A 25075-nucleotide genomic window follows, 5' to 3' on the forward strand; every position below is an offset into this window, starting at 1 on the left:
ACTCATTCACAGTCATGGCACCCACAACAGACTCTAGCAGCTTATTCTGCTCATTCACCACTCTCCAAGTAAAAAACCTAGCTCTAACACCCTTGCTAACCACACTCTTGCCCAGCTTCCATGTATTGTCCCTAGTCCTCCCACCACCAGTCCTATTCTCAAAAATATCTTCTGAATTAATCTTATAGAAACCCTTCAGTAATTTGAATGTCTCAATCATATCACTCCTTTTCTGCCTATCAACCAACTTCTGCAACCCACAAATCTTCAACCTGTTTCTCATAAGGTTCATTCCATAGACCTGCTATCATCTTGGTCACTCATCTCTGGATCCTCTCCACCACCTCCCCATCAAGAAGAAACCCTGGCGCCCAAATCTGGGCACAGTAGTCTAGATGAGGTCTTATCAAGGTTCGATACAGAGGAACAATAACCTGCTTGTGAAAGTATTTTTCAGCAACCAAGTGATTTGATGAGCTGATTTAGCCACTTTTGTGATGTGCCCCCTGAACTTCAACTCCCTATCCACCAACACTCCCAAATCCCTGGCCTCATCAATCTCCTGGAGTATGGTTCCACCAATGTGATATACTGCTGCTAATCTTTTCACCCCAAAATGTATAACCTTGCACTTCGCCACATTAAATTGACATCCATTCTCCTTAGCCCAGTCCTTCAAACTATCCAAATCATTTTGCAAAATTTTGACATCTTGTGCACTTACTATTGCTCTACCCAACTTTGCATAATCAGCAAACAAATGAACACTTCCTCTCAGATCCTTTTCTATATTGTTAATGAACAAATTGAAAAGTAGTGGTCCAAGAACAGACCCCTGTGGCACACCACTAGTCACAGGCCATCTTTTGGACTCTACCCCTGAATAAACCACTTTCTGATATCTCTCCATCAACCACCCTCCTATCCATTTCACCAACCCTATATCCATCCCCATATGCTGCAGTTTACTGATTAGAATTCCATGTGGTATCCAGTCAAAGGCCTTAGCAAGGTCCAGTAGAAACACTCTAAACCCATTACCCTTATCCAGTTCAGCCGTCACTGTGTTATAAAACGTGAGCGAGTTACTGAGGCATGATCTACCCTTCATAAAACCATGCTGTTCCCCATACAGTATCCCATTTTCATCTATCCAATCCTGAATTTTCTTCTCGATTATTTTCTCCAAGACCTTGACAACGATTCCTGATATGCTGATTGGGCGGTAATTTACAACAGCAGTCTTGGAACCTCTTTTATGCAGTGGAACTATTTTCCCCTCTTTCCACCCCCCTCGGGACTAACTCAGACCCGACACTCAAATTACACAAAATGGTCAAGGGTACTGACAATTCTTTAGCTGCTTCACATACGATACAAGCTATACCATCCAATCCCACAGATGTATTGACATTGAGGTTTTGTAATAGACTATTCACCTCCTTAACTTATGTAAAATGAGGAGAAGAAAAAAAAAACCCTGATGATGCAGCACCTTGGAGTTGAAATGATCAAAGTTATGACTGATTTGGATTCTCAATCTATTTTAACATAATAATCAAATTCCCTTTAATTTGATACCTCACATGATATTTTTATACATTTGTACATAGAATTCGAAATTTATAAATGTTTGTTATTTAAAAACAATCGAATTATAACACTTCTGGGTATATAACACTTATTGTTTTATAAACTGTTATTTTTACTTTTTGAATTGGTTTTGTGATATAATAGCATAGTACCCATGCTTCGCAAAGGTGTTCACAAAAGTAAATGAAAACTAACAACGAAAAAGTATATATAGCTTGAATAAAGCAAAGTGGGTTGATGCAGAAAAACGAACTGAAATTCAAAATATAACATTTGATAAAGAAATAAAAAAAGTAATGAGAAAAATACCTACGACGTTTTTTCTCTACTTAAGGACCTCCTTGTAGAGCACATTGGTGGTTCTCCTCTCAAGTGCCAGGATCACCAGGTGGGTGAGCTCACATTGGAGCAGGCCACGTAGAACTACCCATGTGAGAAGCAGTCCTTCCTCAAGTCAATCCCTGCACATCTTCAGCGTCTTCCCCTGGGACTTGTTGATGGTCACAGCAAAGCAGACTGTGATGCTTCACCTCTTGAACTAGAAGGGATACTCTGGTGGTATGAACACCAACTCCCCTCACCAAACACAGCCAGTGAATACTTGGCCTTGATGACATTCCTGTGGAGCCTTCACTTGCAGCGTGGTGCCATTGCAGAGTTTGGGCAGGTTGAGGTTCTGTAGCAACATCACTGGAGCCCCCACTTTGAGGAGAGGCTTGTGTGCTGGGAAGCAGGAGGGCGTTAAGGAACTCCACGGGATAGTGGACCATGTCATCCATTTGCTCCCACTGAGTCCACAGACCTCTACTCTATTTCTGACCCTTCGAACGAGTTAATTAAAGTGTCATTAATGACGGCAGCCTTGTCATTCTTCGGGGTCAGAATGGCATGCATGCATGCATGCACAGCCAGTCCATGGACATCTCCTTGAAATCAGCAACATCAGGGTATATCCTGGCTGTGAGGTCTGCTAGAGTTGTCACTACTGAGTCCAGGCCTGCAGGGATGGTCACCTTTCCCTCAGACTTGGGATACTCTCCGTCCTCTATTATCTCCATCTCCGTCACCAGTCCATGGACATCTACTTGATATCAGCAATATCAGGGTATATCCTGGCTGTTAGGTTTGCTAGAGTTTTCACTACTGAGCCCAGGCCTGCAGGGATGGTCACCTTTCCCTTGGACTTGGGATACTCTCCGTCCCCTATTTTGAGTAGGGGTTCAGAGAATTGCCCAGCAGAGACATTGCCTCTGAAGTGGACCCTCATGTTCTTCCTGAAAGAGAGTTTCCAGATGAGGGGCCACAGATACGACACCTTGAGGCACATCTTAACCTCGTCTGCTCGAGTTCCCCTTGGCACCATTAGAAGAGTCTACCAAGTCTCCAGCCAGCAGCACAGTGACTCCCACATCACTCCTTCATTGCCCTTGATGTCTTTGATGGTTATGCTCAGTGCCTCACCCCCACTCCCCTTGTGCACCATGGTGCTCTCATCCCAAACAATGAGCTTGCAGTCCTGCATCACTTGGCCATATTGCTTTGTTTTGAGATGCTGCACATGGGTGTTTCTGCATGGATGAGGTTGACAGGCAGCTTGCAGGCAGCGTGGGCCATCTTGTCTCCCTCCAACAGCGTAGCAGGGATGCCAGAAGATGTGACATCCAAGGCAATGCCATGATCACTCCTTACCTTCGACAGGAGCAAATTGATGTGGAAAGGTCTTCCCAGTACCACAAGAAGCATCCAGGAAAAAGACCTGCCCAGCACCTGACTCACCACTGCTAAGGACCAGCCGATAGACAGTGAGCTGCTCATCCATCAGTGAACCCCCGTTAATTGACATCTGAGGGAGACCAGCTATGACACAAATGCCTTGCCCCCAAGGCATTCGTGTCGTAGCTGGTCTCCCTTAGATAGTCCTGTTCCGCAAGACTACTCCAGATCTTGCTGACTGATGCAGGCTGCACACCCTGTCCTCCTAAAGCCAACACTGCATCCTCAATCAGCATCAGGCATCTGTTGTACACCTCATCCATCACCTGCTGACACTGACTTGCAACGTCCTCTCCACCTGTCGTGTGATGTCCTCTGAGACTGTCTTTGTACTTCTCCCAAAGACTCAAAAGATCGGAGAGTTGACAGAACATCAACATAACTGAAGAGCTCCAGCACTTTGAAGGGAGAATCACAGAGGGCAGTATCCCAGTGCGTGTCATACTCCAGCAAACCTAACACCTTGCATGTAGACTGGAATGTGGAATGGAGGACACCATTCATAGTCTTCAGCTCTGAAAAGGATGTTGGGCCTCGAACCTCATGCAGCAGCATGAGGAGATGATAACACTCGGTGTTGTTTGGGTGGATGGTGCACACCCTTCCCAGCACGTGGTCCATCTTCACCCCGTGGCCAGCCATCGACATCTTTCCCCTGCTTCCTTCTCATGAACTTGTTATTCTTCCACACAAAATAAAAAGGAACCTCAGAGTACAGGAGGGTTTTTGCAAAATTGTCAGTTCTGCAGAGCTCAAAGAAAGCCAAAAGTGTTGTGTGAGGAGGGCTGCTGAGCTTCTCGGACAGGTTGTTGGAGGTGAAGTACACACGCTGACCTTTCTTGAGGTGAACAGCAAGATGGAAGACAACAGGGTACCTCTCATGAATCGGGAATGCCAAGATCCTCCAAATGCCCTCCGAGCTGCTGATGTACTGCCCACTCTCGTACAACTTCATCTCATCCCTCTCGTTCTCTAGGGCAAAAGCTGCCTGGTCACTTCCCTTGTTCACATATTTGCAAATGTACTTGATGGACTTGACAGAGGTTGCATAATTCCACACTGATGTGAGCATTGACATAAGTGACAGGACAGGGTTGTTGGGCACCACCCAACAGAAGTACAGCTCTATCCAACTGATTTCTACGGTGAAGTCACCATCAGCTGGAGACCTCCTCTGATACCACAGGCATTGATAGTCTACTGTCTGAGTATCCTTGAGAATTGGCCAGGAGTACCTGTTGCTGCACCTGCCTCCTTTCATGCAAGGTGAATTATAGTTCAAGCTGCTGCAGGGCCCATGAATCATGTTGGCCTTCACAATTTTGTGGAGGACAGTATCTTGTTCAGGGTTAGGTATTTTGGCACAGATAACTGTCGATCATGTCAGGAAGGATACACTGCTCTAGCAACAGCAAGATGTGGATGTGAGGCAGACCTTGCTTTTACCACTCCACAGAGTATATTGAAGCACTGCACTCTCCAAACAGGCTGCCCTTGTTCAAGAGAGGCATTATGTTCTTCATCTTGAGATGGAACACCCTGGCTATGATGTCACAACAGTGGGACTTTTGTCCAGGTAGCAGTGCATCTGTGATATCCTTTCACCTGTGGTTACAGGTGAACATGAACAGATCAGGTCAGCCGTAATGGGAGACGTGTGTCATGGCATCTCGAGCCTGCTCATGCATGTGGTGAGGTTTCCCCAGGGAAGGATGATGGGGGGGGGAAACACCCTTTGACCCAGCTGAGCAGCATCAGCATCCTGCTTCCCTACTGCATCCTTTAAGTGAATGTAGCTGTCTGTTCCAGGTACACCTAGTGGTTCCTAAGATATTTCAACCTCCCAGTCTTTAATTTGGTGTACATGTCAACCAAAAATTGACTGAAGAGGGAGTATTCCACGTGGTTGACCTCCCCTTCCCTGAAAATGATGCGGTATGAGTAGAAGCTCACGGCAGAGAGTGTCTTCTTGAGGGGCAACTTTGTCTTGGATCATGTTGAGGCAGGGAAATCTGCAGCACAATGTCTCGTTGTTCAAATTGCTGACCAGCATTCACCAGAGCTAACTCATTTGGTGTTGCTACATAGAAGCATCCATGAGCATCAGCAGCCTTTCTATCTGCATGGATGACAACTTTGAACATCTTGTAGGTTTGAGGTACCTTGTCCAGGGCAGTCTTCGGGTCCTTTATGTAACTTTGACGTCGTATAACATCCTCTGCAGTTGTTCGACCAATTCCTATTTTGGGTCAGGAAAGTTGCTGCACTCAAGCGCACCTCCCTTTTGTCCTCATCCACAAAACAAGTTTGTAGGAAGTGGGCTTCCTGTTGAGATGCTGGCAGCAGACTTCCTACCAAGTGATACACCTGCCCCTGAACTTTGAAGGTCGGAAAAGCCATCTTGAAGAATCTGCTTGGCCCCGAATGATGTTATGTTGAAGCAACCATTGTGTTTCCGAAACACAGTCCATGAAGTGGACATGCTCAGGGTGACTGTCCATTACCAGGGCTGTAGAGAGGCTCAGGCAGAAGTTGGAAGGGCGAAAGCTGCACCTTGCCAGCACTGTAGCACATGCCAAGGTCGCATCCTCCTTCCACTTGAGGCATTGCAGTACTGGCACTTGTGGCTCATGGTACCCAGAGATACGGTGCTGTCTTCCTCATAAGCCACATTTCGATCATATACCATGCCTGAGTGAACCTTAACCTTCCTTGGAAGTGCTCACCTTTCTACTTATCTTCCAGGATTGCTTTGCTTATACTGAGACTGCCGTTCTGTGCACCTCGGGGTAATTCTGTTGGTATTTGGCCATGGTGCACCGCAGGATTACTTTGAGCATATTTGCTTGCCACATCCTTAAGTTGTGGATGTGGCAAGCAAATTCCACATTTTTGTTGGTGGAATGGCTATTCCAGGTAGAATGCTTGGCATTTAAATCACCTGCCACAATGGTAGGCTCTCCGGTATCAAATAAGGCGTTCAAATCCGAGAATAATAATGATTTTCATGGGGGATGGTATGCTGCAAAGATTTTTAATTTGTCGACAGAACTTGTGAGAATCTCAATGCCTGTGACCTCAAGGTTGGAGGTAGGAGGGATGTTTGTGGAGTGATGAGAGATGAAATTTTTAATGAAAATTGCCGTGCCTCCACCTCTGTGGGTTGATCTATCAGTTCTGTATCTGGCACAATGTTTGCCAAGAGACAGGAAGATCTGATGGCTGTGAGAGGTGTGAGACAGAGTCGGGCTGAGGGAGGCGTGGAGTGGTGGACACTTTCCAGTTCATGTGGCAGGTATGCATTGAAATGTCCCTAGAAAGATCATGCAAAAAGCATAGCTTCCTCATGGGGGTGACCTTCAGCACCGAGATTCTGATAGAGCTCACCATTGCGGTAAACCTCAAAGATGAACTCAAACAATTGCCCAGCTGCCACCAGCTTGCATAAATCAGTAAGTAAAAGGTCAGGACATGTGAGCTAATATCCCTAGCCATTAGTTGAGTGTCATACATGAGATAGGAGAGGGACCAGAACAGGCAAGCTCCATCTCCTGTGATGGGGACAATAGTGTGAGGCACCATCTCCCCATTAACATTTAAAAACTCAACTGCTATACCCACTTAAAAAAAAAAAAAAAAAAAAAAGAGAGAAGAGACAAAACTAAAAAGTGAAAAATAATTCCTTTCTTAAATACATGAATTTAAACTTTTTAAAGTCAGCGCCAAATTTAACGCAAACTAATTACATAAATTTTCAATTACACGATAACCTATTTTATTGTTGTCGAATATTACTAAAAGTTCTGAAAAGAACTAATTCAGAAGTGTATGGAAAAATAACTGAAACACGAAGTAGTCCTAAGAAAAATAATTATTCATGGAATACTCATATGAATCCACAGATTTAGCCACTCATACTTATTAACACAAGTCACAGCTTCTCTTGTGAGAGCTCTGTCACCTATGCACCGCTAACATGCTGCTGCAAGTCTACTCACCACCTAGCAGATACGGGTGTAACTACAGAAAATAACATACATGTACTTTCACCGAAAATAAACATATTCTTATTGCTGAATGTATGAAGTAACGATACGTAACTTCCAATACACATACTCACTTTTTTTTGTTAGGATAAGTATGTATAGTAGGAAACTATACTTTGTATAGAGTCAACTTGTTTGCGTTAAATTTGGCACAGACTCCAAAAAATTTAAATTCATATATTTAAGAAAGGATTATTTTTCACTTTCTAGTGAAAGTCCCTTCTCTTTTTTTTCTTTTTGAAATCAGTTTTTTTTTTTTTTAAATTTCTTAGCTTGTTGTTTCATTTTTATAAAGATATAGATAAGCTTACAAAAAACTGTTAGAGGACCACCAGAGAAATGTCCTCTTTCGAATAAAAAATACCGCTTTTTACCCTTTTAGGGGTGAAATTTTAAAAACCATTAAAACACTTTCTAAAGATTTTAAAAAGACACCTATATGCCAAAATATAACTCAACAAACACAGGAGATACGAAGGGTTCTATAATTCACCCCCGAATCTAGATTTTCCCCCTTTAGGGATTGATTAGGACAAAATCCTGAATTATTTTTAAGCAGTTGTATAAGTAACCTCTGTAAGCAAAAACAAAGTTGATATCTCATCAAGCTTAAGAGATATTAAGGAATCTGTTAAAACACATTTTACCCCTTTTCGCCTCCCTCATGGGTCGAATTTCTAAAAATCCCTTTTTAGTAGGTCATGGAAGGAATATACTCTCTGAATTTCATGTTTCTAGGCCCAGGGATTTGGGCTGGCCATTGATGAGTCAATCGGGACATTTGTTTATATATATATATATTAACAATAACTTAGTGTTAAAGAAAAAAATTGAAGAAACCTGTGAATATGCAACTCAAACACAAAAAAACTGCTAAAACCATAACCCCAGTTGTTGTTAGAAAGGAACTGATGTCTTTTCAAGAAGAAAATATAAGAAGAATATATTTCAAAATGGATTTTGATTATCAAATGATCAGTCGACCAACAAGTGTCAAATCTGAGAAAGCTTTTATCCAGTGCTGGTTTATTTGTAGAAAATTTAGGTCATATTTAAGGGACCATGACCTAAATGACAGAGGGCTACTATATGAGCAGTTACAAAATAAAATTAGAATAAGTAAAATAAAAGCTAAAACTACTTTGAAATACAATAAATAACAAAAATTGGATAGATAAAATGACTGAAAAACATAGCATTATATATATTAAAAGGTCCAATATATACGGGGGGGGAGGAGTAGAAGCACACTACAGCTTGCTATTTATGAGGAAGTGACTCTCCCAAATCTTGGAAATGAATAGAGCTATTCTGATTTAAGTTTGGAAGGTGTAAAAGTGCTTCAGTACTCTCTCTTAAATAGTTACTCAAATTTAATCCAGCATTGATGTAAAAGGTGAGTACTGAACCAGAGGATATTGTGGTAGTGTCAAACTCTGTGCTGTGCAAGGCCAGATTATTCAGATTTACTGTTGTTCATTATATACATTATGTTATACATACATTATATGTCATTATATACATTACATTCATTACATTAAACAAATAGTAAAACAAGCAGCACATGAAGCCCTAGGAACAAAACTGCAAAGAAAAAGGAAAGGACTAAGAACCTGGAACCCATAAATAGAATCTTTAATAAGAAAGAAAATGCAGAACCATAGGAAATGAAATAGAATATAAAAGAATCAGAGCAATAACACGAGAAACCAGGAAAATCAGAAGACAAGACTGGGAAAAATTTGTATCAAGATTAGAGCATGACATATATGGACCTCAACTAAAGAGCTATAAAATCATTAAAAAAATGACTCAAGAAACAAAGGATAATCTACAATTAGAAGGTTCCTCCACAAAAGAATGGACCAAACCCAGCTTCTAAACAATAATAATCAAATTGAAATAAAGCAAGTAATAAGTCAGGAAACAAATGAAGAACCAATACAGTTAAATGATCTAAAGAAAATTTTGGAAAAACTAAAAAATACAAAATCTACAGGAGAAGATGGAATAAATTCAGAACTATACAAATACAGCTCTAAATCATTTCAATTACGATTAATTAAATTTCTAAACAAAAAATGGGAAGAAGGAAACTTCTCACAAGAATGGAAGACAGCAATAGTCATAAACATATTCAAAAAAGGAAACAGAAAGGATTGCAGAAACTACAGAGGAATATCCTTATTAAATACATGCTATAAAATATTATTATTATTAAACAAGACCTCATGGAGTCAAAGACTCATTTGGGAGGTCCTTTTATCACACACACATCTCATCATACCATGTCTTAAACACACTCAAACTCCTTGCAGACACCACACTCTCAGGCAAGGAATTCCAATCATTCACAACTCTGCATGAAAAAAACCTGCCTCTCACTCCCTTACTCACACCCTCTTTATAAAGTTTCCAGGGATGACCTCTGGTTCTCCCTTGATCTCCCACTATTCTCTGTAGAACTTCTCCACCACTGATCTTATAACAACCCCTTACCAACTTGTAGGTCTCTACCATATCTCCCCTCTTCCTTCTCTCCACTAGACTCTGCAAATTACATCTTCTCAGTCTTTCCTCATACTCAACATTCCAGAGGTCAGAAACTACCTTAGTCAGTCGCCTTTGGACCCTTTCCAACATCTCTTCATCCTTCTGAAAACCTGGTGACCAAATCTGGAGACAATAGTCCATGTGTGGCCTAATCAAAGCCTTATACAACGGAACAAGAATATCCCTACTTCTACACATCAGTGTCCTCCGCTTCATTCCCAGAAGTCTTTGTGTTGTCTTCACAATTTTGGTGACGTGTCCCCTAAATTTTAGATCCTTATCCACTATCACCCCCAGATCTCTTATTTTCTCCACTTCCAACAATATATTCTCACCAAGCATAAATTCTGCATCTCATCTTTGTTTTCCAAATTTTAAAACTTTACATTTTGCAACATTGAACTCACATCCCCATTTGCTTGCCCAATCACTCAATTTATTCAAGTCTTCTTGCAAGGCCACAACATCTTCATTGCTCTTTATGGTTCATCCCAACTTTGCATCATCTGCAAACAACTGAATATCTCCCTCAAAATCTTCACCAATATCATTAATATACAAGTTAAATAGTAATGGCCCTAAAACAGACCCCTGAGGCACTCCTCTAGTGACTTTCCTTTTCCTGGATATCGCACCCCCATACACAACTTGTTGATACCTATCAGATAGCCAGTCTCCAATCCAATTAATTATTCTATTTATTTTTAATTTATTTATTTTTATTATATTTTAAACTATTTATTTTTAATTATATCTAGATATAATTAAAAATAAATTAACACCATTGGCCAAGGAAATTATTGGAGAAGAACAATGCAGCTTTAGCAAAGGAAGATCCTGCACAGATCCCACATTTACACTCAAACAAATTATAGAAAAAAAAAATAGAACTTAACCTTCCTAGATTATGAGAAAGCACATGATCAAATCAACAGAACAAAATTAATCGACATACTGTATGAATTGAAAGCTCCACCTCAAACCACAAAAGCAATAGCGAATATAATGGAGGAAAGCTATATTAAAATTAATAATGAAACAATTGAATAAATTAAAACCAATAGAGGTCTCATTCCAGGAAGTGGATAATCACCAATACTCTTCAAAATATATGGAAAAAACTTTCAAGAGAATGGAGAAAAAATAAAATCATAGGAATTAAAATTAGAAATAAAGAATTAACCAGCCTACTATATGCTGATGATCAAGTTATTTTTGCTGAAAATGAAGACCAATTATAGAAAAATCTACACGTATTGAACAAAACAATAAAATAGTATGACATGAAGATCTCAATGAATAAAATAAAATCAATAGCATTTCAAGCCAAAGAAATTAAAAGATGCAAACTCATCATCCACAACGAAGTAATAGAACAAGTGAACAAATTTTAATATCTAGGAAATTACACAAGCCCCAATGGAGAAATCGACATTGCATATAAAAAGCAAAAATTCCTAGCAGTCATTGGAACTTTGAATACACACTTCAGTAAACAGATGTCTAGAACACTAGAACAGTGCTTCCCAAACTTATGGATGTAAAGGCCCCTTTGGAAAAATTAAAATATTTCACGTCCCCCATCGAAAAAAAAAAAAAACATCATAATATAGACATATATTATTATAATATTTATTGTATTTATATACAATACAAAACATACACAATGAATATTGCAAAAATCAAATGCAAATATTAGTTTTTAGCATCTTGCATACACATCTGACATGGCACATTATCTTATATTTTTATATAGACAGATATATTATTGTACATCTGCAGTACAAGCACATGAAACGTAAAACGATTAGGTAATAAACAAAGTAAGAATTATAAACATAAAAGAAGTTATCAATTTAATGTGATGGATGTGTTTCAATACTGCTACACAGAAAGTCAATATCAGGTGAAATATTTAGTCTTAAAACATTTTAAATTTGTTTTCATTATTTCATGGCCCCTCAACAAAACTAACGGTCCCCAAGGGGGGCCGCAGCCCACAGTTTGGGAAGCACTGGCCTAGAACAACCCAAATAAAACTATATAAAATAATAGCCAAACCAATTCTGAAATATGGCAGTGAAACATGAAGTTGGTGAGAACAAGATAAAAGACAAATGGAAGCTGCAGAAATGAAGTTCGTAAGACCACTCGTAGGCTATAAAATAATAGACAAGATAAGCAATGAAGAAATAAGAAAACAGATCCATAATTAACATAACAGATAACATCACAAATTATAGAAAGAACTGGAAAAACCACATGGAAAGAAAGAATAAGGAGAGATGGCCAAATAGTGCTTGGAAATATAAACCAAAGGGTCACCAATAAAGAGGAAGACCCAGGAGATTGGCAGAAGAATTTTTAAATCCTTGAAAACATTGCAAGCAAACAATTGCTTGTAATGTTTTCAAGCTTGTAAAGGGCTGAAGCTGATTCTATGAAAAGCCTTTCATATCTGTATTTGCTACGGTGTATTATCCTGGCTTTCTTCCACCGTATTCTATGGCAGGTATCCAGTGCATGGACCATGCACTGGATACCTGCCATAGAATATTGCATGGTCCATGCACTGGATACCTGCCATAGAATATGGTGGAAGAAAGCCAGGATAATACACCGTAGCAATACAGATATGAAAGGCTTTTCATAGAATCAGCTTCAGCCCTAAGAAACGATCCAAACCTCAACAAATTTGGCTGCATGAGACTTCCTCAAATTTGGGAAACCTACATCAGAAGACCTTCAGCCCAATTGCCCAAGAATACCAACATTGCCCACTAGAGGGCACCATCAGGACTTTAGGAGAAATAATAGCTTCATACTTCTTCCTCACTTACTGTTTTGTTGTGCCTGCGTGCACGTGTCTTGTACTTAAGTTCTTAAAAATGGCAATGTGACGTTGCCGAAATAGAGAAATATATTAAAATTTATTTTAATGTATATCCTAGTACGTTGTAATTTCCTTAAATAATATAGTGAAAATACAAATAGCAAGAAAATTTAAAACATTCTTTTATAAAACTAGATTATTAAATTATACAAATATATGATGCTATATTAAATAAAGAATAAAAAAAATTTAGTTTAATCCTTTATTCAAGTGTAAGCAAACAAATTTTGCCCCTGAAGTATCTTCAGGACTGAGGAAACTCGTGGTAAAGGTGGACCAAGCTCTCATCACTGCTTCCTAGTCTTCCATAATGCAAAGCATATCTCCTTGCAGACATGTATAATGCTATGCATTAAGTGAAGGGCCATTACCCAGACCAGTTTCGACCTTTATTGAGGTCTCATCAGTGGGAGCCAGAGGTGGAAGCAATGGAGAAGTCATTTTCCTACACGAGTTGCCAAAAGGTGTCTCACCAAAGAATTAAGCAAGTGAAAAAAGAGAATTAGAATGGCTTAATATAAAAACATACCAAATACAGCACCAAATGAAACCTTAGGAACTATTAGCACTGTCTTCAACAGTGCCAAACATAAGATGAATTATATATATATATTTGTTCTGCAGGCCTTAAGTCATAGGAAACGGCACACTTGAGGACTTCTCACACCAGATAACCACAAGTGTTCTATCAACTATGACTCTGCCTTACTGCTGAACTCTTATTGGCAGTGGCGTATTTAGGTATTTCCCGCCCCTAGGCCCACAGAAAGTGCCACCCCTCATATTTAATGAACATGTTGATTTACTTGCATAACCTATTAATATCATAAATTCGTAATATATATATATATATTTTATGACTCACCCAAAATGTCCTAGAATATTTGAATATTCTATGTCTTTCCGCTCGCTCGGCAAAGGCACATCCTCATAGTCCAGTGCCCTTGTAACATCGTTCTCAATTTGTAGAACTCCCAAGTTGCTGAGCCTTTCTTCTGTCAGTTTTGTTCTATGACAGAAGATGGTACAGAAGTAGTCTTTCAACCTTTTGAGGGCGGAAAACAATCGCCCAGCTGAGCAATTTGTTGCCATCTTACACAGAAAAATCGTAACAGCAGTGTTCAGATTGGGATATATACACTGTAAGACTTCCTGTTGGATTTTCTGTGAAAGTTGTAGGAATGTATTTATTTCTAGGCCACTTGATTTCGTGTGCACTCTGACATGCAGACATTCATTTACAAATTCAGATTCAATATCAGTCGAAAAGTGTTCTTGAAGTTTTTTTGCGCCTTTTATGACGTCCTTTTCACATATCACGTGTACTGTTGTGAGAAACCCAAACTCCTTCAAGAAGTTTCATACGACACTTTTCTTCGATTCATTTCGAATGAGAGACTGTGCAAAATTGTGTGATAAGTATCAGTTTTGAAACTGACTAATGAATTGTACTAGTCTTCATTTTCGTTACTTTCATCTGCACTGTCATCAAAAAACCTGGTGGGCTTTTTCCTCTTCTTTTTCTCTTCCTCGTGCAAGTCAACTCCACTAATTTTTTGCCCTGTTCTTCATAGAATTCATAGAGTAACTCTAGTTCTTTGAAATATTCTTCGAGGGACCCATACAGTTCACACACAATTCCTATATCAATGCTTACACTTTGTAATTTCTTGCTGGTGGCATTCATTCTTGTGAGAATATCACCCCATAAGCAGATGATGATCCCAAACTCCAGTGACTGAAGTTGCCGTAGAATCCCACTTGCTTCACATCGCATAACTTTCTTCTGGGTGGTGTCATTTTCAATTTCAGACAAAGTGCAAATTATTTCCTTCCATCCCTCACAAAGACTCCGACAGGAATCATCACGAGCTGACCAACAAGAAGGTGAAGGATGTTTGATTACTTTTGCAGAAGTTTCCAGGTGCTTTCTTAGAACACTCCACCGATGTGTTGAAGATGTGAAAAATACGTACATTTTCTGAAGGACATCAAAAAATGCAGAAGAGTACCGACAGGATTTGACAGCGCAACTAGCAATTAGAGACAAAGAATGTCCAGCGCACGGTGTGAATTCTGCCAATGGATTTATTTCAAGAATTCTTGCTTGCAGTCATGTGTACTTGCCTGATATGTTACTAGCATTATCATATGCCTGCCTTCTGCAATTTTCTACATCAATTCCAAGCTCGTTTAGTGAAGTCAAAACCACCTCTTGAAAACTCTTCAGATTTGTGACTTACGATAGAAATGGAACGCAAGAAACACTCCACAGGAGTTCCATGTTCTTTCACATATTGTACAACGAAGGACAACTGATCAACATGAGACAAGTCTGATGTTGAGTCACTTATAGAATAGTACTTAGCTATTTTAAGGTCTTCCACAATAAATTTGATTACTTTCTCGCCCATTATTTTAATAAATTCCTCATGTGTACCAAAGGAAAGATAGGAAACGAAACCTTTTCCTTTTTTCCCCGCTTTTGGCAATGTACTCACAACAAGAAAGGAATCAAATTCACTAATTAACTCTAGACACATCATTACATTTCCATTATGCACAGAACCAAAAATGTCATCTTTCCCCTCAAAGCAAGTCCTCTACTGGCCAAAGTTTTTACAACTCTAACTACTCGTTTTAACGCCGCCTTCCAATACTTAATTTCTTCTTCCAGTTGCTGAGCTATTTGTAAGTCAATTCTCCCTGCAAGATTTTCTCTTTGTTTCAGAGCTATCAGACAGCTCATATGACTAGTTGCTTTCTTATGATGACTCACTCATGCTTCTGCATTTTTCCAGTTAAATCCACTGACAAAGTGACTATCATCATCTCCCCATCCACCAAAAGGGCAACAAGGCGCACAAAAGATCTTTCCGGTACTAGGAGAGTAAACAAGAAAATCTCTTATTATTTTTTACCATTAATCAGATTCCTCTCAATGAGTTTCTTAGAAACATGTCTTACTTTGTCAGGATTAGCTCTTTGTGATTTTGAAAGATCACCGTCTAAATTTTGTGGGAACCCGTTAACTGCGATATACTTGCGTGTTACATTATTTAGAATCCACTCAGCTCGATCATTACTCACTATCACCTGTGCTGCCAAATTGTTGGGATTTTCTGCAGGCACGTCATTTGAAACAGATTCCATTTCCGTCTCCTGAACCACTTCTTTTTCTAAATCACAATTACTATTAGCAGATACTGATGCAAAAAAACTGTCCAGTTTTTTGTCTTTGATACTACTTCATTAATTTTCGCTTCCTTTTCTTTTCTGCTCTTCTTATATTCACTACCACTAAGTCACTTTCTACCGTCACTCATGTTTTAAAATTTAAATAGTAATTTAAAACACAAAGGAAGTATCGGAATGATTTACACAATTTATAACTTTTTGAAAGCAAAACAATAAAACAGTATTACCTCCACTCTGATGACAACATATGACAAGAAAAAATTCTAAAAATAATTTCAGATTTAGCACGTCTTAACTGCCACAAAGATATCAGGATACTGAACTAAAGAGTTGAAGGAAGAGCAACAATTAACAGTCTTAATTTGAATTCGAAATAATAAAGAAGTAAACGTTGTTACAGTTAGTAAGAATAATACCAAAACAAAATTAATTACCATCAATCTCTCCCGACCACGATCCCTATTGCCTCTGTGTCAAGTTATCGACAACAATGCAGTAGCTTTCCGTGCATGTCTCGGTCTGTATAGTTATGCAGAATCTGATTACATGCCAATATGCTTGCTGACTAAACATACAATGAGGAAAATAAAATATTTTTCTACTTTTGAGTAGATGCTGCATATAAGGAACATGTTATAATTACAAATATGAGAGCCTGGAAATTTCCGCCAAAAATTTGTTAATGCTAGAGGGATAGGGCTGGTTCGAGGTTTAGAGGTACAGGAGGAGAGTGTGTTTCAGATACGGAGAACTCTAGAGAACTCAATAAAGCTTTGGGACCAGATGGTATTTCACCATGAGTTTTGAGAGAATGTGCTAGGGAACTGACAGTGCCTTTAACCTGGCTTTTCAATGAAAGTCAGGCTGCAGGAAAGGTGCCCAGGGAATGGAAGGAAGGTAAGATAGTGCCATTGCATAAGGGTGGTAACAGACTGGACGTGTCTAATTATAGGCCAGTTTGTGTGTCATCAGTAGTTGTTAAGATCTCAGAGAAAGTAGTGAGGGACTGTATACAGCATTGGGCAGATGAGGGTAATCGTGTGGACAGACTTATGTGTTCGTCGAACATGTTTATTATTTTAACGGTATAACAGAACACAGAAACTAAGTAAATAATTAATTTATTAACTTGATGCTGATATTTCGCTGGTGTTATAACCAGCATCTTCAGAGCACAAAAACACTGTTTGTCACAATACGCGAGACTAAAACAACATGGTGCACTTAAACAAAATTGTAGCAGCAACACAAAGACTAGAGTCCTGATTTTGGCGCCCTCTATCTGAAAAAAAAAAAAAAAAAGCTATCATATATTACTCAAGTCCTAGAAAAGATTTGTTCTTAGAGGCGACAGAAGCCCTAAAACACACTCCAAATCTCAACAAATATGGCTGTATTAACTTGCCTAAGATCTGGGAGACAGTCATATTAAGAAAAAACTAGCACTTTTCTAGGACTCTAGTAATATATGATAGCTCTTTTTGTTTTTTTGTTTTTTTCAGATAGAGGGTGCCAAAATCAGGACTCTAGTCTTTGTGTTGCTGCTACAATTTTGTTTAAGTACACCATGTTGTTTTAGTCTCGCGTATTGTGACAAACAGTGTTTTTGTGCTCTGAAGATGCTGGTTATAACACCAGCAAAATATCAGCATCAAGTTAATAAATTAATTATTTACTTAGTTTCTGTGTTCTATTATACCGTTAAAATAATAAACAAGATGAGGGTAATGTTATCTGTGAGAGTCAGATAACATTACCCTGTTATCTGTGAAAGGGCGCTCTTGTTTTAGCAATATGCTAGCCTTTTATAATACAGTTACAAGAACATTGGATGAGGGAAAGGCATATACTGCAATTTTCTTAGACTTAGCAAAGGCATTTGACAGGGTGCCACATGATAAGCTGATATTTAAGTTGCAGCACATGGGTCTGGATGTCAGATTGGTCAACTGGATTCAGGATTGGCTGTCTGAGAGGTATCAGAGAGTTGTGTATGGTGGAGCAGTTTCAAGGAGGCAGAGGGTTACAAGTGGGGTCCCACAGGGCTCAGTACTAGGACCTATATTGTTTAACCTTTATATCAATGACATTGCAAGGGGATATTCAGTTGTTTGCAGATGATGCGAAACTGGGAAGGATTATTAGAAATAGTGCATATGTGGTAGTCCCGCAAGAGGATTTGAATAAGCTAGATAGATATGCAAATGAATGGGGGTGTCAGTTTAATGCAGCAAAATGTAAGGTCTTGAGGTTTGGGAAACATCGATGGGATGCTGCATTCTCTATGGGAGGAGTTATACTGGAGAAAGTAGGGGAGACAAGAGATCTGGGGTTGATGATTGTTAGAAACCTGAAATTTAGGGGACATATTGCAAAGGTGGTGAAGGTAACACAGAGGATTGATGCAATTATTAGAAGGACACTGACCTGCAGAGATAAAAGGGTTATCATTCCGTTGTATAAGTCTCTGATCAGACCACACTTATACTATTGTTCTCAGATTTGGTTCCCAGGATTTGAAGGGGATAAATTAACTGTGGAAAGGGTACAAAGACGGATGACAAAGATGGTTTCAGAACTGTACAATTTTGGTTATGAGGATTGGCTGAGGGAATGTGAACTGCAGAGTTTGGTGGATAGAAGAAGGAGAGGTGATATGACTGAGACTTTTAAACTGCTGAGAGGTGGTTACAGGGTTGACACTGGGGAGTTCTTTCGCTTGGCTGAACAGCAGGAAGGAGTGATGACAAAAGGCCATCCCTGGAAGTTACGAAAGGAAACTGTGAGCAAGAGGGTGAGGAGTTCTTTGCATGGAGGGTAGTTGAACCGTGGAATGCATTGCCTGATGGAGTGGTGAGAGCGAGAACGGTCAATGAGCTTAAGGAGTGGTATGATAGACTTTGTGTTTCTTGGGGGGGGCCTCCGCTGGATGAATCTTGACAGACTTTATGTTCTTAGGAAGGACCTCCCACAATGAGTCTTTTGACTCCATGGAGGCCTGAATAATAATAATAAAATTCATCGCCCTTATTCATAATGCCTATGACAAAACTATACACAAAATGCAACCAAATACATAAAGTCAATAATAAATAATAATACATTATCTCATTCTAAATTCTTAATATTTACCATTTTATCTTCAGTTTCAAGTTCAACTCCTTCTTCTTCAAGACTTTCTTCAAACACCATTCGATTATGATCAAGTTTTGGATCATCAGTTTGGACATAGACAAGTACAAAATCAATCCTCCGTTTTCCATCTCGAAAATAGAGAGTTGCAATTTCATTTTTTTGTTTTTGAATATATATATTGTCTAGCTATGAAAAATTCAAAAAAAAAAAAAAAATTATTGCCAGTAAATTAACTATCCCGTACATAAAATCTAAAATTTGTGATTAACATTTATCATTTAATATTTATTACTTTTCTCCTATATCTTTTTATCTTTGTTTATTAGAAACATCTGAGTTAACTTGATGTACCTAGATCAGAGTGATGTGAATAATGTCAGTATATTAAATTTTATTTCTCAACTTTTTATATCACAATGCTAATACACATAACATTTGACATTTTTAAATAATTTAAAGCAATCTTAAAATATTTTCTTAAATAATCTCAAATGTAAAAAGATGCAATAAACATGTCAAGAAAATTCCAGAACATCCTTCTTCAAGAGTGATTTTAAAAAGTAAGATATTTTTCATAAATTAATTTGCATACCTGAAGAATACTGCATCAGAAAGAGCTCTGGAAAGATGTAGATAATACTTTATTAATGCAACTATTCTGGTTTGATAACAGATCATCATCAGTGAACAAGAATTAAAAAAGTAGGGCAACATGGATTTTTTCCTTTTTCCTTTCAACAGATATGAGCATACAATATAACAATACCATAGGAAGATGGTCAGATGTGATATATAAATAATTTAACCAAAAAAAACTTTATTTACTGCTTGCCATAAATAAGGACGACTCTCCCAACTTTTAGCTAAAGAAATAGTCATTCCAGTTTAAGTTGGAGTAGTGTAATAGTGCTTCAGCGCTCGCTCTCTTGTTTGGTTTATAGTTTATTTGATACAAAGACAACACAGGTCATACTGTGCCATACTAAAGGTTACAACTATACATATGCAGTTACAGAAAATTGTAAACAATATGGCTGTACAAAAATCTAGTTCCACAAAGCAGCATCTACAGATAAACAGAACTGCTGCAGAGGGCACAGCAACACACAACATCAAGGGTTATTATGGTAGTACAAAAATAGTTAACAATATAAGTTAATACACAAAATACGCAAAACCAAGCCAAGAAATGCCGTATCTACATATACGTAAAATTATAACAGATGCTTTTACAGCAGTAGAAAAATAGTCAAAGAAGTGATTATTATATAATATGCATGGATGAAAATTACATTTAGCAATGCAGTATAGACAGAATTACTAGAAGGTACCAAACAGACAAGGTGTCCTACAGCAATACATGATTAGTCAAAAAATAAACTAGTAAATAAAATGAATATACAAAATTTAAGTTAAACAATGCAGTATCTACATATAAACAAAATTACTGCAGAAGTTTCAGCAGTATATAAATAAATAACAGTACAGGTTAACATATGCATATACAAAACAAGTCAAGGAAAGCAGTACAGCAATCCCTCGATTAATGACCCTGATTAGTGCATTTTCAATTAGTGCATCATTTTTTTCCGATACCCAAATTCGATTAGTATGCCTCTAAAATTCAATTAGTGAGCATATATACATCTTAAAAATAAATGTTACGGATTTTAAAAATTTTCGATCTATACATTTTTTATGGCTAGCTATTTTAAAAAAATCACTCACCAGGATGAAATAATTTAATTACCAATTTGAAATATTTTACAAAGTTATTTTTTAATGGCATACTACACTATTTCCATATACACTATGTTCCAAATTTACTGCCAAAATTTATGTCGTCTGCTTTACATAGCATTTTGCTGATCGTATCTCATGCAATTGTTTACCTTACTTTTTTATTTTAAATTATTTTCCTAACTTTTAATCATGAGTAAAAGAATTAGTGAGCAAAAAATAGAAGTGTGAAAATGATTCAAAAAGTAATCTGATTGGAAGAAAAACTTGAAATAATAAAGAAAAATGAACAAGGCGAGTCCAGAGCAAAGATAGGACAAGAAAAAAAAATGGATGAATCAACTGCTGAATACAAAGAGAAAGGCTGCATCAAGTTCATCATGCATGCACTCGAAATCCAAGTATTATAATGATTGAATTAGAGAGACTTCTTTTTATATGGATCGAAGATTGTAACCAAAAAAAGGATCCCGCTAAACACTGGCTTTATTAAATCAAAAGTCTCTTTGTAACCTGGAAAGAAAAGGCTATCATGATGGAAAAGAAGAAGAATTCCATGTTAGTGCTGGGTGATTTGAGCATTTCAAAAAGAGAAACAGTCTACATAATGTTCTAATCACAGGTGAAGCTGCAAGTGCAGATAAGGAGATATCCAGAGATTGTGAAGAAAACTGTGTAAGAATGCGATCAACAAATATTTCATGTCAATGAAACCGGCCTTTTTTTTTTTTAGAAGTGAATGCCTTCCAATACTTTTCTAGACAAATCAGAAAAATCTCAGCCTGGTTATAAAGTTGCTAAGTCGAATGAAATTACTGCTAGCAATATGAGTGCATTTGGAAGCACATTCTTCCACATTGTGCAAATGATTTTAGAGGCTTTTCAAATTAATCTAATTAATTAAATCTCATTCTGAGAAATTGGATGATTCCGACCTACTAAATTTAGATGCACAGCAGGAAGATCTCGAAGAATATGAAAATTTAATCACTTACAAGCCCAAAGAGGTTTCACAGAAACAATTTGAAAATAGTTTTTTCAAGAGCTTTTCAGACTTTTTATGGATAATGTGAGACTGGTGTTTTCCTACAGTCCTTTTTCAACAAAATATCCTGTTTGTCCAAAGCAGAATATATATTTTGCTTTGGATTATATATATATATATATATATATATCCAAAGCAAAATAGAATTTGAGTGTTGAATGTTCTTTCCATTACGTTAGAGAGAATTGAGATGAGAGATACTGGATAGACATTTGAAGATAATTATTTGTCACCCTTTTTAGGAATGGGCTGTATGTAGACTAATTTCCAAACTGCAGGATAGATACCAGTGGAATAAGAGAGCATAAAAAAGGTGGCATAAACTGGGAGCTATCTCTGGAGTACATAACTTTAGAACAATTGGAGGAATGCCATTAGGATTAGGATTTATTGGTATACAATTTGAACAAGATTTTTTTATGGTCTCTTTTTGGTGAAAGGTCAAACAGAGCACTGAGTGTTTTCAGTGGTTGGCTTACACTTACAAAGATCAACTCTGCAAGAGTGGGAGAATTAGGAAGCCAGGGGATTGGCTGTTCTGTGGGTGATTATGCATAGAACCGTCTGGTTATGATAGTAGTGGGAATAGCATTGGATAGAAAATAAAGTTAATAGCTAGAGACCAGAAAGCATAACTGCCATCTGGATAGGATGCTAATTTCCTACTTTGCTCTTTTGAAATTATATTTCATTAACTCTCTGTCAAATCCATTCAGATGAGTGCAACAGTTAATCAACACTCCCTCACAATTCAACTCCAAACCTACAGAACAATTTCTCCTCCTGTACTCTGGAACAGTCTACCACTATGTGTTTCCCAAGGAATGCAATCCACAGATCTTCAAATCAAAGAGAAGTCAGAAATGCATGGGAGCAGCAATGGCAGATTGCATACCTCAAATACAGATGATAAAGTGATTTGGAGTAAAATGAGTGATTATAGAAATCAAACAGCAATTGTAAATGAAAAAGAGGTTATGGAAGTCACATAAAGAAAAGCAATGCATGAGGAATGCAAGGCCTAAGTAATAAAGGTGCTTAGTATAGCAAGAAGGAGAAAAACAGAATATGAGAGAAGAGTGGCCCTGTGATCCAAGGAACATCCTAAGTTCATTCACTGTGTGGCCAGTAGGAGGAGAAATGGATGACCCTGCTGAATGGAGATAGTAATAGTTTGGTGACTAAATTCAAATGTTGTAGTCAAGATATTTAAAAATGAATTTATTAAGGTGATTCATCAATGTAAAGCAGGCTTTATTTCTAGAGAAGTAAGGAGAGATGAAGTATTAGAAGTGAAGGACGTATTCTAAATGCTGAGCACTCTATATATTATTAATTAAGCAGAGAGCCTGGATGGGATTTTGCTGCATATTTTTAAGAAAATGTGCTAAGGAACTGACCATGTCATTGGCCTCGCTGATAAAGGAAAGTTTTGCAACAGATCAAGTTCCTGTAGAGTAGAAACAGGATAAGTAAGTGCCACAGCACAAGAATGATGAAGAATGGAGGTATCAAACTATAAATGGATTATATTTTTTCTATGGTTGTTAAGATTGTAGAAAAATTGGTCAGACTTTTGCTCTAGTACATATCAAGAGATCAAGTTATTGTAGAATAGAAACAGGATAAGAAAGTGCCACTGCACAATAATGATGAAGAATGGAGGTATCAAACTATAAATGGATTATATTTTTTTTTTCTATGGTTATGATTTTAGAAAAATTGGTCAGACCTTATATATAGAATTAGGAAGATGAGGGCCATGCTATTTATTAAGGCTAGCATTTTAGTGATCTAGCTGTCTTTAATAATAAAGTAACAAGAACAGTGGATGAGAGAACGGCACACACTGTAATTTTTCTAGATTTTGCAAAGGCATCTAATGGAGAACCACATGAAAAAAACTGATATTTAAGTTGAAATATACGAGTTTAGATATCAGGTTAGTGGACTGGATTGGAAACTGGCTTCAGGCTTTCTAATAAATATAAGAGCATTGTATATTGGAGCAGTAGTATTGGGAGTACAAAGGTTACAAGTGGAGTTCCACAGGGTTCAGTATTGGAACTATCATTGTTCACTGTTACTTTGGATTACAGGAAGGCATTCAGTTGTTTATAGATGATATGATGCTTGGAAGGGTTATTAGTAAAAGAACTGATGCTATGGCTGTTCAGAAGAATTTGAATAAGCCAAAAATGTGTGCATATGAATGGAGATTTCAGTTTAATACAGATAAATATAAGGGTTTGAAATCTATGAATCTGATCCCAGATTCATACTCACTTCAGTGTGTTATGATGGAAGAAGTGAAGGAAAATAGGGAACACAAAGTGACTGTAGATAGAAATTTGAAGTTCAGAAGACATATGCAAAGGTTGTAAAGACATTTGACAGAAGATTGCTACAATACTGAGAAGGATGCAGACAAGCCAAAATAAAAAGGTGGTGGTTTCATTGTATAAATCTCTGATCATACTAATGTGTTCAGATCTAGTGACTGGCTCAATGTAGAAATTAACAACAGTTAATTTCTACATTGGGCAGCAGGGAGGACCAACAGCAGTGCCATGTAGGTGTTTATATATTTATAAAATATATAAACATCCACTTAACATCTTATATGTCATATATGCTTAAATCTAACCAATTTCTACATGGAATTTCTAGAAAATCAGACATTCAACTTAGCTACATACAAACCAGCAGTTTAACTATTCAATGTAAATTATACGTCTGCTATTTGGCCTCATGGCCCAGATACATTAGATACATTTGTAGTGCTCTTAAACATGCAACATCCTAAAATACACTTCACTATACAAAACGAAACTAACAACTTTCTCCCCCTTCCTAAACACACTAGTTACATGACTATCAAAATGATTCTTTATCCTTTTTTTGGTTACAGGAAATCCCCAAAAAAAGTGTTTTAAGTGTACCATACTGACAGGATGGATATCCTTAAAACACACACACACACATATTAAGTTGTAGCTACTAAACGTAGGTGTCTTTGCAACTCCTATAAAAGACAAAATACTACATGTACTCCTATCGCTCTAACAAGCAACATACTAGATCACAATCTTCTTATTA

At 37.7% G+C, this 25075-nt stretch overlaps 1 protein-coding gene across 1 annotated transcript in view; it reads right to left on the bottom strand.

Annotated features, from left to right (window-relative positions):
• The window catches only part of LOC150102798 (anoctamin-5-like), a 621013-nt gene that overhangs the window by 516314 nt on the left and 79624 nt on the right, over window positions 1–25075 (bottom strand). The window contains exon 3 of the mRNA XM_090398743.1: window positions 19189–19377. Within this exon, the coding sequence (XP_090254869.1) occupies window positions 19189–19377 (189 nt within the window). The remainder of the gene's footprint in view (window positions 1–19188; window positions 19378–25075) is intronic.

Source organism: Typopeltis vanoorti, chromosome 10 (genome assembly GCF_054136105.1).
Source record: "Typopeltis vanoorti isolate ZY-2024b chromosome 10, IOZ_Tvanoo_1.0, whole genome shotgun sequence".
Taxonomy (NCBI): domain Eukaryota; kingdom Metazoa; phylum Arthropoda; class Arachnida; order Uropygi; family Thelyphonidae; genus Typopeltis; species Typopeltis vanoorti.